Here is a 16,428-nt window from a genome sequence, read left to right as displayed (position 1 = left end):
CCATACCCACTTTGACTCTGCACAAAGGAATTCTAGTAGTTAATGCAAATATCTTCCCTTGTGATTTTCCCTTCCAAACCAGTTCATGTCTTATAGCCTATGCACGCTATCCCAAATGTGATGAGCTGTGGTGAAGGGCTGAGTAGGTCCTACTCTGACATATTGTAAAGCCTGTTAAGAAATAAAGATAATATAAATTGTATCCTTAAGATAATCTTATTTGTGAATGTAATTGTTTTTGAAGTCAGAGGCAGAAGAGACTCTCGGTTTTGGAATCTGGAGCAAAAATACAAACTGCTGTTTGAAACTCTAGAAACAGCAGTGCTGATGTAGGGTGTCAGATGATGCAACGTCAACTGTCTCTCTACCTCCACAGATGCCGCTTGACATCCTGAGTTACTGCAACAGTACTTCGCACCTTCAGATTAAAGCCTGTTTTATTTGGATTGTTTTAAAATGATTCCATGAAACATGCTAGGTAGAATTTTAATCAGTGTTGGTCAGTCAGGAGTTAAATGCCTATCTTTAAAGGTACTGCTGTCAGATTATTCAATATGAATGTTGAGAATAGAACCAAAGAAATGTGAGTAAACAGTCATTAAAAGTAATTTGTTCTGTTTAAAACAAGTTTGTAGATATCTTCTTAGCACCTGGTGAATTTTCGTGCATAAGACATAAATTAACAAGGAAGATATTTTTAAATTTTGAACCTGTGTGTCAGAGGTAAGCACAGTATTTATTGCCCTTCTTGAATCGCACTTGAGCTGGTGGTGGTGAGCTGCCTTTTGACGTGCTGCAGTCCTTCTGCAGAAGGTAGTCTCGCAGTGCTATTCGGTAATGAGCTCTAGAATTTGCATCCTGCAACCACAAGTCAACGTGGCATGTAACTTGAAGAACCTGCAGCTGGTGATGTTCCATTGGCCTGCACCTCTTTCCTTGGCGATAGGTGCAGCTGGAGTAGCCTGGGTGCATATCTGCAGTAGGTTTTGAGGGTGCCGCATGGAGTAGTGCTGGTGTGGATGGGTATTTTTTGTGCTTGCCGGGAGCATCAATCAAGCAACCTGCTTTACCCTAGGTGGTGAGGGTTGTTAGCGCTAAACTCATCTAGGCAAGTGAAGAATATTTCATAACACTGGAGATGGTGAAAAGATGTTGGTATCAGGAAATGCAGGTTTTCCAGCCTCCATTATGCTCTTGTCGCCACAGTGATTCAATGGCTGCCCAGGTGAGTATTGAATCAATGGTGCCTCCCACAGTATGGATGATTGGGAACTTGATGATGACAAAGCCTTTGAAAGTCTAGGGTAGTTAATTAGATTCTCCCTTGCTAGAGATGGTCGTTACCTGGCACTTCTGAGGCTTGAATGTTCTTGGATCACTTCCTTCACTGAGCCGTTGCAGATGGGATTAGACTCTGTGCATACTAAGGGTGTCTGCACTAATATCAGGATGCACTTGGAGCTCAGTGCAATGTCAGTATACTCTGGGCAGGCTCATTACATCCCACATGAGTAACACCTGATACTGTTGAGTGTTTAAAAAAAATCACTTCAAGATCTGTGAACAGCTTTAGTAATTTCTATCGAGTACAGTCGACGTTTCGGGCCGAGACCCTTCATCGGGACTGGAGGGGGAAAAGATGAGGAGTATGAAGGAGGGGGGAGGGGAGTTAGAAACATAAGGTGACGGGTGAAACCAGGAGAGCTGGGGTGAAAGAGATACAGGGCTGGAGATGGGGTATTTGATGGCAGAGGACAGAAAGCCTGGAAGAAAAAGGGGGAGGAGCAACATAGTATGGACAGGTGAGGGTGGCATTACTATAAGTTAAAGAAATTGATGTTCATACCATATGGTTGGAGGCTACCCAGACGGAATACAAGGTGCAGCTCCTCCAATCTGAGTGTGGCCTCATCGCGACAGTAGAGGAGGCTATGGACTGACATGTTGGAATGGGAAGTGGAATTAAAATGGCTGACCACTGGAAGATCTCAGTTTTTCTGGCAGATGGAGCACAGGTGCTTGGCAAAGCTGTCTATCAATCTATGTTTGATCTCACCGATATACAGGAGGCCACACTGGGAGCACCAGATACAGTAGATAACCCCAGCAGACTCAACTGGAAGGACTGTTTGGGGCCCTGAACGATAGTGAGGTAGAAGGCATAGAGGCAGGTGTAGCACTAATTCGGCTTGCAGGGATAAACACCGGGAGGGACGAATGGACAAGGGAGTTGTGTAGGGAGCGATCCCTGCAGAAAGCATAAAGTGGGAGGGTGAGGTAGCGATGTACTCGGTGGTGGGATCCCATTGGAGATAGCGGAAGCTATGGAGAATTGTATGTTGGACAGAGACTGTCGGGGTGGTAGTTGAGGACAAGAGGAACCCTACCCCTAGTGGTGGCGGGAGGATGGGCTATGGGCAGATGTGCGCAAAATGGAAGAGTTACAGTTGAGAGCAGTGTTGATGGTGGAGGAAAGGAGGTCCCTTTCTTTGAGGGAGGAGGACATCTGCTTAGTTCTGGAATGAAAAGCCTCACCCTGCGAGGAGATGCAGCAGAGATGGAGGAACAGAGAAGGGGATGGCATTTTTACAAGTTACAGGGTGGTAAGAGGTCCAGTTAGACAATAGGTGCAGAAGTAGACCATTCGGCCCTTCGACCCTACACCACCATTTTGAGATCATGGTTGATCATCTACAATCAATACCCGGTTCCTGCCTTGTCCCCATATCCATAAGGTACCTATCTAGCTCCTTCTTGAAAGCATCCAGAGAATTGGCCTCCACTACCTTCCGAGGCAGTGCATTCCAGACCCCCACAACTCTCTGGGAGAAGAAGTTTTTCCTTAACTCTGTCCTAAATGACCTACCCCTTATTCTCAAACCATGCCCCCTGGTACTGGACTCTCCCAGCATCTGGAACATATTTCCTGCCTCTATCTTGTCCAATCCCTTAATAATCTTATATGTTTCAATCAGATCCCCTCTCAATCTCCTTAATTTTAACGTGTACAAGCCCAGTCTCTTTATCCTCTCTGCGTAAGACAGTCCAGACATCCCAGGAATTAACCTCGTGAATCTACGCTGCACTTCTACAGCCAGGATGTCCTTCCTTAACCCTGGAGACCAAAACTGTACACATTACTCCAGGTGTGGTCTTACCAGGGCTCTGTACAAATGCAAGAGGATTTCCTTGTTAGCTGTGAGAGGAATATTGCACTCTGTTATGCTTACTTTTGTAGAAGTAGGCTGTATCCAGATTTTCTGCAATAAAACACTGATCAAAATGACCAGACTGGTTGTAGATTGCTTTGCTAGGAACCAAGCTCACAAAAAAAGTATTTTCTCAGAAATCATAAAATGGTCACAAGGCCTCACTGGCAAAATATATTGATCAGTAGTTTTGTGGCATTTACAAGATTCCCTGTGAACGTGGCTGGAGTGCAGAGTGGAAACCCTCATCAAGCAGCACAATAGGTGCATCTGTTTGGGTTTCCTGGAGAAATCGACAGTAGCAGAGCACTGCATTTCCAATGGCCATAGGATTTACTTTGCAGAAAACTACTGAGCTCTGCCAATGGCTTTTGGGACTACCTAGTGAAGGAAACCATTGAAATAAAAGGGAATTTTAACAAAGACAAACGTCTCACTCTAAGTAAGAACTGGAATTTGATTGTAAACAAGGTGGGACAGCAGAAACCTGATTGGATAAGGACTGACCAATCAGGAGGGTGCACAATGGTAGTACATATACCACCTGCCTAGACATGCCCAGGCATCATGCCTGATGAAGATGGCAGTGTTTGTCATTGAAAAAGTTAGTTCTGGACCCAGCTGGAAGTCTGAGAAGAGTTTATTCGTCGTATATGTCGGGAAAGCACGAGAACCTTTTTCACCTCATGATCATTCTTGTAAGTAATGCAGAATTCTGGCCATTCTGTTGCGGGTATGTTTTTATTTCCATACATCACCAATGTGGTTCAGAAGAAATAAATCCCAATACTGTTATTAAAGTTGGATAATTTGTTTAAAGACATCTTTAATGTGTTTTTTGAGAATCTATTTTCAGTATAGTTTCACTCTGGGGATTCCTTCCCATTCTCCACTTTTCATGTAGTAATTTTTCTCATTCTGTTATGTAATGATAAGTCTATTCCTAATGCAACCATTACAGATAGAGGATGTCCATCAAATTTAAATGGAGAAATATCCAGTTATGGATCAGCCTTTATAAATTTATTTGCCAATATGAAATCTAATTACAAAAAATTGCTAATAATATTAAATAATTTCACATTCCAAATCCCCAAAAGCAAATACTCTCCTCTCATTGGCAAATACAGACTATGTAATGTTTGGACTTCAGGGAATAGTCACTTGGTGCATTTGTGCAAAAACTTTCAGACTATAAGATATACAGAAACAAATCTTAAGTTTGTTAGATCGAGTCTGGATGTGAAGATGATCATTTCTTTCAAAGAATACTCTGTTAGTATGAGCATACTAATCCTGGCAACACTTCTTAGGCTGCATAATCCTTACGTGGTCCTAAGAACTTCTGCATAAGGGTGCACAGTAGCATAGCACCAGAGATCATGGTTCAATACCTGCTGCTTCCTGTAAGGAGTTTGTATGTTCTCCCCATGACAGCATGGGTGTTCTCCCCCCCCCCCACAATACCAAAGATGTAAGGTTAGGTTTAATGAGTTGTGGGCATGTTACATAGAAAACCTACAGCACAATACAGGCCCTTCAGCACACAATGATGCGCCAAACATGTACTTACGTTGGTGCCCAAAGTGTGGTGGCATTTGTGGGCTGCCCAGCACAATCTTGATTTGACACAAACTTTGCAGTTCAACGAAACAATGGTTGTTTCAATGTAAATCTGACAAATAAAGCTAATCTTTTAAATAATTATATAAAAGTGCAATTGTACTTGTTAAATAAATGTTTGGTTCTTAAAATTCAAATCATGTTTCTCCCTAGATTCAAACCTCAAGACCAAAACCAGGACTTCAATTTGGAATCTGTCTCAGATGTCAAAGTGACAAATCCCATTATCCAATAACATTGTTGTGAGTTATTTCATCCAAATTATATAACAGAAAATTGTGTTCAAAATTACATCGATCACAACCTCAGATTGTCCACAAAAACAGCTCTAAATGAATAGCTCTATATAGCAGCTCATTGAATTCACTTAAGTTCCATGGCCCTTTTTCTGTTCCCACTATTATGTTGCATCTGGACTAAATGGTGTTCTTGCAGTGCTCTGGCCAAGATGCCCGCAGTTCTTTATTGATGTAGTAATATAACCACGTTACGAACGGCAGGACAGTAATAAAAACTGCAATAGAAATTTTAAAACCACCAAGATACCTGGAAAATTAAAAAAACATTTTAATCACTAATTGAGATCAGCAATTGCTCAGTACCATTCAGTTAAGAATAGTTCAGTACTATTTGAAGTAATTTACTGCTAACTTGTATTAATGCCAGCTAACAGTAGTATGCCATGTGATGAACACTTACATTTTAATATTTTGACACACCAGCAATAACAAGCTACCTACAGGCATTAAAAATGAATACCTGTTAGACATCATTGTATTTTGGTACACAAACCAGAGGGACAGAATGCAACATAATGGGCAGGACCAGGTGAGAGAGGGGAGTGAGGTAAGAACCAGGGGTGGTGATACTGAATGTGGAAAAGGTAAAAGCCTGAAGAAGGAAGCTAAAAGAAGAGGACAATGACCATGGAAGACAGGGAAGGAGGAAGGGAACCAGGAGGTGGTGATGGGCGGGTGAGAAGAGAAGGGTGAGAGGGTAACCAGAATTCAATTCAAGTTTAACTGCCATTAACCATACATGAATGCCCATGAGCACAGCCAAACGAAACAGAATTACTCCAGGATCAAGGTGCAAAACGCAGTACCAACAGTAATACACAATGCAAGGTACCTATGACACATATAAGATAACATACACTGTATATCAGTAAAGTACAGTCATCAAAAAAATGTACTGCAAGACCCTTAGTCCAGGAATGATGTAGCAGTTTGTAGTCAAACTAAATACGGCTTGCCTTTTGCCAAGCGAACACAAGAGAGCACCAACAGCAGCCTGGACACCATGCCATGCTGCCCCCACTGCTCGGGCGGAGCACACCAACTCCCAACTGCAAACAGGCGACACCACAGCTCAGCGTGACAGCCAGACCCCAGCGTGACCGAAGCCACTCAGCTCCCTCGCCATCAGCCAATTGAACTTGCAGCAGTCCACATCAATGGTGTCCAACAGGGTCTTGCGACCACAAGAAAAGGGACCAGGACGACCACCTGCTGTTAGACTGCACAGTGCTTTTGCACACTGACTTCACGCCTCTCTGTTGTAGGCAGCAGCATGTTCCACTTCTCATCCAGCTCCTTTGGCAACGAGCAGCCCATAGACATGCAGCACTCCCAAGTTCTCAATGTCCAGCAGGGTCTTAAGATCAAGAAAAATACATTTACAAAAGATGGGAACACCTCTGGTTGGCCCAAAAAACTAGAATGGGGGGAGAAATTACTGGAAGTTAGAAAAATTAATGTTCATTCCATTGGGTTGGAGGCACCCAGACGGAATATGAGGTGTTGCTCCTCCGACCCAAGTTTGGCCTCATCTATGGATGGACCTGTCTGAATGGGAAGGGGAAGTCAAACTGAAATGGGTAGCCACTGGAAGATCCCGCCTTCACTGCTGACAAGGTGGAAGATGTTCGACGAAGCAGTCTGCCATTCTGCAATGGTCTATATTCTATCTACCTGCCTGCTTCTACACTTCCACTACCCCCCACCACCACCTTACTCTGGTTTCTGACTCCTTCCTTTCTAGTCCTGATGGAGGCGGCAACCCGAAACTTCAATTTTTGTTCCCCTCTGTAGATGCTTCCTGGCTTACTGAATTCCTCCAGGATTTTGTAAATATTGCTCAAGATTTCCAGCATCTGCAGAATCTGATGTATGTAGTATGGAAAGAACGTTTTTGGAGGTATGCTGTAGAAAGCAGATTGAAGCCTGGATTATTTGCACCATTTCTTTGATTAAATATGCAAAAGATATGGAGAAATATTACTCAATACCCACTTTCCTTTGATTAAATATGTAAAATAGTTTGAGAAATATTACAATACTCACTTCCCTGAATTCTGGCAGAGCAGCATCCAAATAATGATTATTACTAATCCCAAAAATTCCCTGCAAAACAAAATAATCAGTGTGTGAAAAACAGTCTTTTACCACAAACCTCAAACTGGCAAAAGGCCACTGGAAAGGCCCAGGAACAGGCCCTGGGGTTTTATCACCTGAGCACTAACTACCATTTGTAGATGGCTTATCTTTGCAGGATGGCCAGAGCCATGAGTTATCCACTATGCATAGACCCACAGCAGCAGTGTGTAAAATGAATGCCTTGCTAGGAATAACAGAGTTTGGCCTTTGTAACTATCTCAGTACTCCTAACACAAAAACAGATAAAACGTCTCATAGAGAACCACAGGATCTTTTACATCTGCCTAGCCTTGCTTCAGTGTCTTATCTGAAAGGCAACATCAGCCCCCTGTAATGCTGAATTAAAGGCTTAATCTGGAGTAAGGCCTGACCCCCATTTTGATTCAGAGGTTCAAGCCAGCCAAACAGAACGTATCTGGGTCAACCTCGTACACTGACAAGTGCTCAGGGCAAAATCAGCTGGGGTACAAGTGCCAATAGCATCTAACACCATCCAACCTCATGGAATAGGAACTGTGAGTGCTGTGAAAATCCGTCAACAGTGGAAAGTTACAATAAAAGATCAGCACAAGGACACGTCACAACGTGTACAAATGAAGAAATGTGCAGGCTTTTAACACAATTAAGAGATACAAATGCATGAATGATGCAGTTACAATGAACGGTGCATACCGGCCCTCCTCCTCGTGGAAGATAGTGTTCTTTGCATGTCGATGAAGATACCAACCCCAGAGCGTGGCCACCATGAAGCACATGGACATGTGCATCAATGAGAGGTGTTTCCAGATGAAGTTATCTAAAAAACAGTTCAAAGTGTTCATAAAGAGAACAAAATAATTCAGACAAGAAATATCAAATGACCAGGCCCCATAGGATTTTCTTAAATCTCAGTTATTATACTTTACCATATTTCTTTCACTTGATGCTAAATGAATCCAAAAAAGGGATTGTATTTATAATGTCATTCAGGAGTTCAAGACATCCAAAAGCACTTCACCACTACAACATTGCTGGGGAAGTGCTATAAGCCTGCTTATATTAATAGCTGCAAATTTTGCTCACAGATGGTCCATCCTAGTGAGGTGTAATTGGGTTAAAACTGTTCAGGTTTCTGGAGTGCAAATGAACCTTATATCTTCTGGCAAATAAACAATGCTACCACTGAGACAAGGCTGTCACAAGAATCCACTGCCAGAAGAATCACATTATCTTTCACTCCTCTTAACATTCAGCATTCACATTTCCAATAACTAAAGCCAATGCCAGCAAACCGAACGACCAACATAAAATTCAGGAGTGGAGTTACAAACTCGGGGACCCGGGGTGTCAGACTTGAATGAGCTCCATAATAAAACTAGATTCAAAAATCCTACATATTGGGTAAACTAGTTCCTCTCTCCAATTTTATTAAATACTTTTTCTCATTAGTGCTCATTTGTTAGAATTCAACTTAGTGATAATTGACTCCTGGATGTTTGTATAAACAGAATTAATTGACGGCATGTTCCATTCACAAAAGGTTCACAGAAAACACAGATCACTTCTCACTCTAACCTGCCTGGGGCTTCCTACACCTGTGTAACAAAGCCTAGTCAAGGCTGAAGAACAGTAACATCTTCCAACTGGGCGTGCTGTATCCCGCAGGAGCACATAAAACAGATCACTCTCTGCATCAGAACTAGCTAGTTCGGCCCTAGGCCATCCATCTGTAACACTGGCTCTATTTGTCTCCCTCCAATGAACACACACTGACCTGCTGGTAGATTACTAACTTGCAATTGTTTACATTATCTATTTTTCCACTCAACAGTCTCATTTCACAGGTTTTATATTTCCCTATTTGTTTCCCCTCCAACTAACTTCTTTCATTAGTCTATCAATCTCATGATGTCTAACACTTTATCCTCATGGCAGCTTTGGTTTCACCCCATCAGTGATGGCTTCTTTAACTTAGTCACCTTTCCCCTACTCTACACTTCAAATCAAGACTAACACGGTTTTCCTTCAAATTCTGACAATTCATCCTGAAAGCTTCTATCCAGAAAAACTGCCTGACCTTTTGAGTGTTTCTAACATTTTCTGTTTTCACTTCTAACCTTCAACACTTTCAAATATTTTGGTTTTGATTCCTTATATATTTAGATCTCCTCTGCATGAAGACATTAATGAATTTTACTAGCCTTCTGGGCCCCATCACAGCCTCTGGATGGCTAATGAGAAGATCAAAATCCATTGTCTACCGGAAGCAGCGATGCCTGCCCTGTAATGTACTTCTGGGATTTGGTTACCTACAACAGAAACTGGGTAGAAAGCACCAGTACTGCTCTACAAAGTTCTCTGCATACAATGCAAAGATAGGAAGACCAATTAAACGTCCTTTCCTGGGTCAACATCCCCAGCACGAAGGTCATCATTATACTTAGTTGGAAACATCGCCTGCATACCTGCTACTCTGTTCTGAGTTCTTTCATGATGTGAGCAAATGAACAGAGGGAAAGATTCAAGGATGTTTAATCGTAATATGACAAGTATTAATCAGTGGAACTTCACCACAGGCTGTCCAAAGGAGAATGCAAAAAGAGGATGGGTGGGCACGGACTAGCAACTCCATCTTGTAAAAGCCCAACTCAAAGCCCTCATCCCTGGGAAAGGAAGGATCTTCGAAGATGGGCTACATCTGGTAATAATTGAAAGACTAGGACCCTGGCAAGCTGCTATCAGCAGCATCTGCCCTAATTGGGGTGACGGGCTTAAGAAGAATTACTCAGTGGGTCGATACCAATTCAGTGACCATGTGCTTTGCACCTGTGACTAGTGGATTCAGGCCAACGAGGAAGGATAATACAGCAGGAATTAAGTAGACTACCTGTAAAAGAAAGGACATCAATTAAGCAGATGGAAAAATACAAGGAAAAGAAACTCAAGCCAATGAACTTTTCCTCTTGCTCTGTCATTCAAAATATTAGTGTTAGTCTTTTACCTGAGTGCCACTTTCTGCACTAACACCATATTCCTTTAATATCCAAAATCTATCAATTTCTGCCTTGCATTTGACTCATAGAGGCTTCACTGGCCTTCATAGTCTTAGATGACACCCCTTATTTTGGTACGGTCACCCCTCATTTTAGACAAGGCATCATCTTTTCATTTGCCTGTCAAACTCACATTTACATAGAAAAATACAGCACAATATAAGTCCTTCAGCCCGCAAAGCTGTGCCGAACATGCCCCTGCCTTAGAACTACCTAGGCTTTACCCATAGCCCTCTATTTTTCTAAGCTCCATGTAGCCATCCAGGGTCTTAAAAGACCCTATTGTTTCTGCCTCCACCACCGCCACCGGCAGCCCATTCCATGCACTCACTACTCTCTGCATAAAAAACTTAACCCTGACGTCTCCTCTGTACCTACTTCCAAGCACCTTAAAACTATGCCCTCTCATGCTAGCCATTTCAGCCCTGGTGAAAAGCCTCTGACTTTTCACACGATCAATGCCTCTCATTATCTTGTACACCTCTATCAAGTCACCTCTTATCCTCTGTCGCTCCAAGGAGAAAAGGCCAAATTCAATCAGGTCACCCTGTCATTCTCAACCCAAGAGATTATGAGCTGAGTCTTCTCATACAACAGATCTATCATTCCAGATACTCATCTGGTAAACCTTCTTTTAACTCCCTCAACCATAAGTATGGACAGGGAGACCTGAAATTTTTACAACATTCAAGATGCCTTATATAGAGGAGTAAGATATCGACACATTTTACTCAAATCCCTTCACAGTTTAACTGTTTGCCTCCTAATTGTTTACATCATCAGCAAACTTGGATATATTGTATGTGCCCTCTCTAATCAAAATCACTGATACAGATTGAGAACCCAACACCAATCACTGCAGAATCACACCACTCAGAGCATTCTTACTCAAAAACAGTCCATTTATTCCAGCATCTGCAGATTTCCTCGTGTTTGCTGTTTATTCCCGGTCTGCTTTCTCTGCCTGTTGATAAATTTTCAATCCATGCAAGTATATTTTCTATAATATTTTGCTTAATAATCTATTGTTTGAGACCTTATCAAATGATCTTCTGTAAGTCCACTTCGTGATTGAAAATGAAAAAAGTGTTTGTCCAACTACTGACATTTCAGCTAAATGTTACAAAACTACTCCAGGGGATCCCAACCTGGGATCCACAGACCCCTTAATAAATGGTAAGGCCCCATGGCATATAAAAGTTTGGGAACCCCCGATCTACTCCTTGATGAAACATACTTACAGTCCATATTCCTGCATCTGGATCATTAATCTGTGGACAATAAAAAAAGGTTACATTTATAAAAAAAAATTAAAACATGATATTCAGAATTGGTTTGTTGATCAAGCAAATTCATTGCCTCACACCCTCTCCCCACTGAGAAGTATGCAACAGGTGATTAGTTGCATTTACATTTAAAATGAAGTCCAATAGCACACTTGTAGATATTTCCCTTCTCAGGCTACATCGTGGAGGCTTGCACTTTGAGCAATTGTATGAGTGTGGTTTAAATTAGGAAATAAAACACTTTACAAATGTCTGCTAATGGAAGACTTCCTAGCATGTGCACACAATTACTAACAATCAAAAGGTCAGCTGCAAGGATCTGATGCATGAAGGGAAGTGATAGGGTGGACACTTTTCCTTCATGTGGAAACCCCTAACACCATTGTGCACTTTGCTGGTAATTGTTGGTATTTGATGTCAATGCTATTTTAATTTTAATTTTGACTTCTGGAATTTTGCAGGACTTCTAGATACCTATGCCCCTCACACTCAGTCTCCTCTCTGGATTACAGAAAATAAGTTGGAGCAAGAGTTACTAAGATTGGAATGGGCAAGGAAGGGTTCAGGTGAAGGATCCTGGACCTACAATGTTCTCTTTCCATAGATGCTGCCTGACCTGCTGAGTGTTTGCAACATTTTCTGCTTTATTTGAAAAAAAGATTTGAAATGATGGATGATAATTTGCACAGGGAATTCAATTGTTTGTCCAAAAATTCAAAGATTCTTTGAAACGATTGAATTATTCAAGAGGATCATTATTCAGGTCAACTCCAGTGTGCTGTCTGATCTTGTTAGCACTCCATTCCTCTCTGATCCAAACATCTACCTTAGCCTTAAATGTACCCAATGACTCCGTCTCCAAGGTCTCTGAAACAGAGTTCCAAATATCTATATCCTCTGAGAAGTTCTTTATTTTCATAGTCTTAAACTCTCAGTCCTGATAAGACCATGCCCCTGAACTTCAGACATGCCTAATGAACTGACTACAGAAGCTTTGTGACTGGTTATCAAATCCATCCATACTAACCTTTGACCTGAACAGTCACATAAATGACTGTTAGATAGTACAGATAATGCCTAATCAACTTCATTTTGATGATTATCGAATTACACTGTTTGACTAACACAAAACTATTGTTGGAGCTACCTGGAACACTTTATGTATGATGTTAAGTCTTCCTGAGGGTTATGAGGAGACATCGCCTTAACCTTTCCTTCTCATTGAATGTCACAAAAGTATTTAGTTTTTTAAAAAAAGCAACACAATATAAATGGCAGAACATTCAGCTGATACATTTAACAGTAATTAATTTTCCTACACAAAGTGAGGTTTAACCTTTCTTCACTTTGCTGTAAGAATTGACCTTGTCTGGTGGTTTCACGTTGAGTCTACATTAATTGCTCTGCAGTGCAGGTACGGCACAATGTTATTGTGAGATGCATAACTGTGTTTCCTTGGATGCAGTAATTCAATTAGTACAAGCAGGAAAATGACACCATTTTGAAAGTACTGTAACTGTTTCCAATAGCAATGAAGCGATGTTGGTTTAAGAAAAGGAATTTTCTTTTTATAATGGGAAATATTATAGGATACACTTACAATTATAAATGTTACAGTATACTAAATATGTAGAATTAATTGCATGTAACATATCTGCAGCACATTTTAGAGATGATACAGATTAATAGTTCAATATTTAGTTTGGAAGCTCTCTATTCATACTTTGGACAGCAAATATGACACTGTACAAGTAATTCCTTCTTCAAAATACGTAACTGAATAGATGGCTTGATGTAGCCAAAACTGGCATCATTTTGTTCCCAATTCCAGCGCCCAACATTGTGCCAATGTATGGCATTAATTACAGTTCCATTTTTTGACTTTGCAGTAAAGCCTGAGAGTTTTTCCATCGAATTCTAACAGGCAATTACTTTCCATCAGACATTTGTGCTCAGTTAACCAAATAAATTTCCAAACACATTTACATGGACAGCTCTATAAAACCAATTTTAGATTTTGTTATTCTCCTGCTAATACTTATTGGCAAGTTCCAGGACAACAGAGGGGCTACTATAACACAGTCAAATGATTGCATGATGATGCATGATGTGTGGGAACAGTTTCAGCTCAGTTCCATAAAGCAAAATTGTAGAAACAGTTTAACAATAGTTACAGTGCCATCAAAGTTCGACAACTGAACTACACCGGGGAATGAGAATAGTTAAAGTTACAAAAAGTGAATGGGGTTGTAAATAAAGGAAGGCCAAGGACTGTAAGAACTTACAGAATCTTTGATCTAATTTGCTAAATTCACAGCCAAAAATTGTGGGGTGATTGAAAAAAAAAGCAATTTGAACTCAAGGAACACAGACATCACATAAAGCTCGAGGAGTGGAGGAGCAGAAAAAGGGCACGGCTTAAACAAAATAATTTTTAGGCAGTTGTTGCCAGTCAAGGTAGGAGATCAAGGAAAGAAGAAATGTATGAATGGGATTAGGCACAAGTTTGGACAGGGACGCATCCAGAGAGATCGAGTTTGGATGCTAATGGGAGCCAAATTGGTTTAAAATGAAGCCAGAGACACTTGCCCGAAAAGTGAGCATTGCCTTATTTACAATGGACGTATGTTGAGCAGGTAGAAACCTTTCAATGCAGGCGGCAGCTGCCCTGTACTCGAGAGGGTGTCAGCTCGCCAAACTTTCAGGAATGTAAACACTATCAGAATTGCTCAATCTGTTGGTTTAATATTTACAGCCATTAAATTTCAAGTTCTCTCCTGTGTCTGGCCACCAGCTCGCTGGATACTGTGGTCACAAATCTGTTGAGACGAGCCAAGCAGATGCTAATTACATAGCAACAATTTAAAAATACTAAGCCGGGCTGATTTTTTTTTCCTCCAAACACACAACTCGTGAGTCTGGAGCATCGTCGTAACACAAACGGAACTGAAAGTTGGACTTTAACCTGTTTTTCTACGCCTGCTGTGCGGAAACTGCGGCGTGCGGGTAATAGAGAACCTACCTGAACGTAGGCGGCAAGCGCGAAAAAGAAAGCCATGCAGATGTTGCAAACTCTCCAGGTCTCGAGATAGAACCGCGGAGGAGAAGACGTACTGAAATTTCGTCCCGAGTGCACGTCCATCTCCCTCCGGCTCCATACTCTGCCCAGTCAGCTGGCGGCGTTCTCTCTTAACCCACCCCGTACGCTTTACGTGGCGGCAGGGGAAATGTTGAAAGTACAGCATGGTCCAATGAAAATGCGATCTAACATTTGCTGCATGAGCTTGGAGTGAAGTACTTCGGTTTCGGAAAGGCAGATCCAGAGAATTAAATCTGAAAACAAATGCAAGCACCATAGTCCTGACATAAACCAGCAGAAGTTTTTATCACTTGAGGACGAACTCTTGACATTGCCGATATCTAATTATCAAGGGGAGCTCAGCGTTTAAATGAGATTTTACAAACTAATTTGGAAGAAACGCATTTTATTGCTACCATACACTCAGATTTATTTTAAAACAATCTTGTTCCTTGATCTATGAATGTCGTGTAATGTTGATCAGTGCAACACACACAGAATGCTGCAGGAACTCTGCAGACCAGGCAGCATCTATGGAAAAGAGTTTCCGGCCGAAACCTTTCGGCGGGACTGCCAACAAAATTGTGAAACACACCATTAGATCGCATGCACAAGTGGTTGGAAACTACCACTAGAGGAACACTACTAAATCACTGCCAACTCGTGGAAAGGACAAGAGGATCAGAAGTGGAGAGAGTGAGCAATTTCAAGTTCCTGGGTGTCAATATCTCTGAAATCCTAACCTAGATACAACATACTGATGCAACTATAAAGAAGGCAAGTCAGCGGCTGTATTTCATTAGGGGTTTGAGATTTGGTTTGTTAACTAAAACCCTCGGAAACCGACAAACGTACTGGGGAGAGCGTTCTGACTGGCTGCAATCCCTCTGGTTTGGCGGGAGGGGGTGGGGTACTACTGCACAAGATTAAAGTAAACTGCAGAAACTTGTGTAAGATTAGTCTGCTCCATCAGAATCAAAACCACCGGGGTATGTCGTGAAATGTGTTAACTTAGCGGCAGCAGAACACTGCAATGCATGATAGTATACAGCAGCCTGTCTCGGCCTTTTTGTCCTGCAGGAACCCTTGAAATAATTTTCAAGTCTTAGGGAATCCCTCCGTAAAAAAAAATTGTACCTGCAACTCACGGTACGTTAGCGTGATCAATAAGTTGTAGATATAATATTCCAAAACCAATTGTCAGTGCTCTTTTGAATAAAGAATGATTTTTTAGTTTACCTTTCTTGAAATTAATCTTTTTCCCTTTCATAAATTTTTAAAACTTATAAGGTGAACATAATAAATTTCTCATTTCTGGGTCGAATTTCATCTTTTCGAATTTCATCACGGATTTCATCTTCAACTGAAATGAGACAAGTTTTATCCTTGTTTTTGATGCCTGTCAAACCGGAAAAAAACTTGCTCGACGTAATAAATTGAAAACTGCAGCAAAATGTTCACTGTTTTCTATTAATGGCAGGATACTCTTCTTTCACAGAAACCCAGACCTTGTCCAGGAGCAGGTCAGTAAATCTCATCCTGAGCGCACAATCTGAGTGTAGCTCAGGAAGTTTTTCATCTTCTCTCAAAGTCAAGTTCTGAGGCGAGCAGAAGATGCGGAGAAAAGGTCCCTCGACCGGCCCTACCTTTGTGTTGAAAGGGAGGAAAGTAGTTTAATTTTGTTGTGCCCAAGTTGGGCGAATCCATTCAATGCTCAGAAAAAGGACTTCAACAGGCTACCGTCCTCCCCTCCCCGCAGTA

The 16,428-nt window shown here is 41.5% G+C and overlaps 1 protein-coding gene across 2 annotated transcripts; it reads right to left on the bottom strand.

Moving 5' to 3' along the window:
• Positions 1–4,210: 4,210 nt before the first annotated feature.
• tmem220 (transmembrane protein 220) lies at positions 4,211–16,042 on the bottom strand. 2 transcript variants are annotated; one of them, XM_059948814.1, is made up of 7 exons: positions 15,907–16,042; positions 14,611–14,921; positions 11,544–11,573; positions 10,076–10,136; positions 7,943–8,066; positions 7,178–7,237; positions 5,382–6,488 (listed from the first exon to the last, which is right to left on the bottom strand). In XM_059948814.1, exons 2-7 carry the CDS (start codon positions 14,728–14,730, stop codon positions 6,347–6,349), a joined length of 537 nt encoding a protein of 178 aa, XP_059804797.1. In that variant the 5' UTR covers positions 14,731–14,921; positions 15,907–16,042; the 3' UTR covers positions 5,382–6,346. The 2 variants fall into 2 exon arrangements, with proteins under 2 accessions (XP_059804798.1, XP_059804797.1); XM_059948815.1 differs by lacking the exons at positions 5,382–6,488; positions 15,907–16,042 and adding an exon at positions 4,211–5,378 and having other exon boundaries at positions 14,611–14,901.
• Between the last annotated feature and the right edge of the window lie 386 nt (positions 16,043–16,428).

This window comes from Hypanus sabinus, chromosome 23, assembly GCF_030144855.1.
Source record: "Hypanus sabinus isolate sHypSab1 chromosome 23, sHypSab1.hap1, whole genome shotgun sequence".
NCBI lineage: Eukaryota > Metazoa > Chordata > Chondrichthyes > Myliobatiformes > Dasyatidae > Hypanus > Hypanus sabinus.
This window is presented reverse-complemented; position numbering and strand designations above follow the sequence as displayed.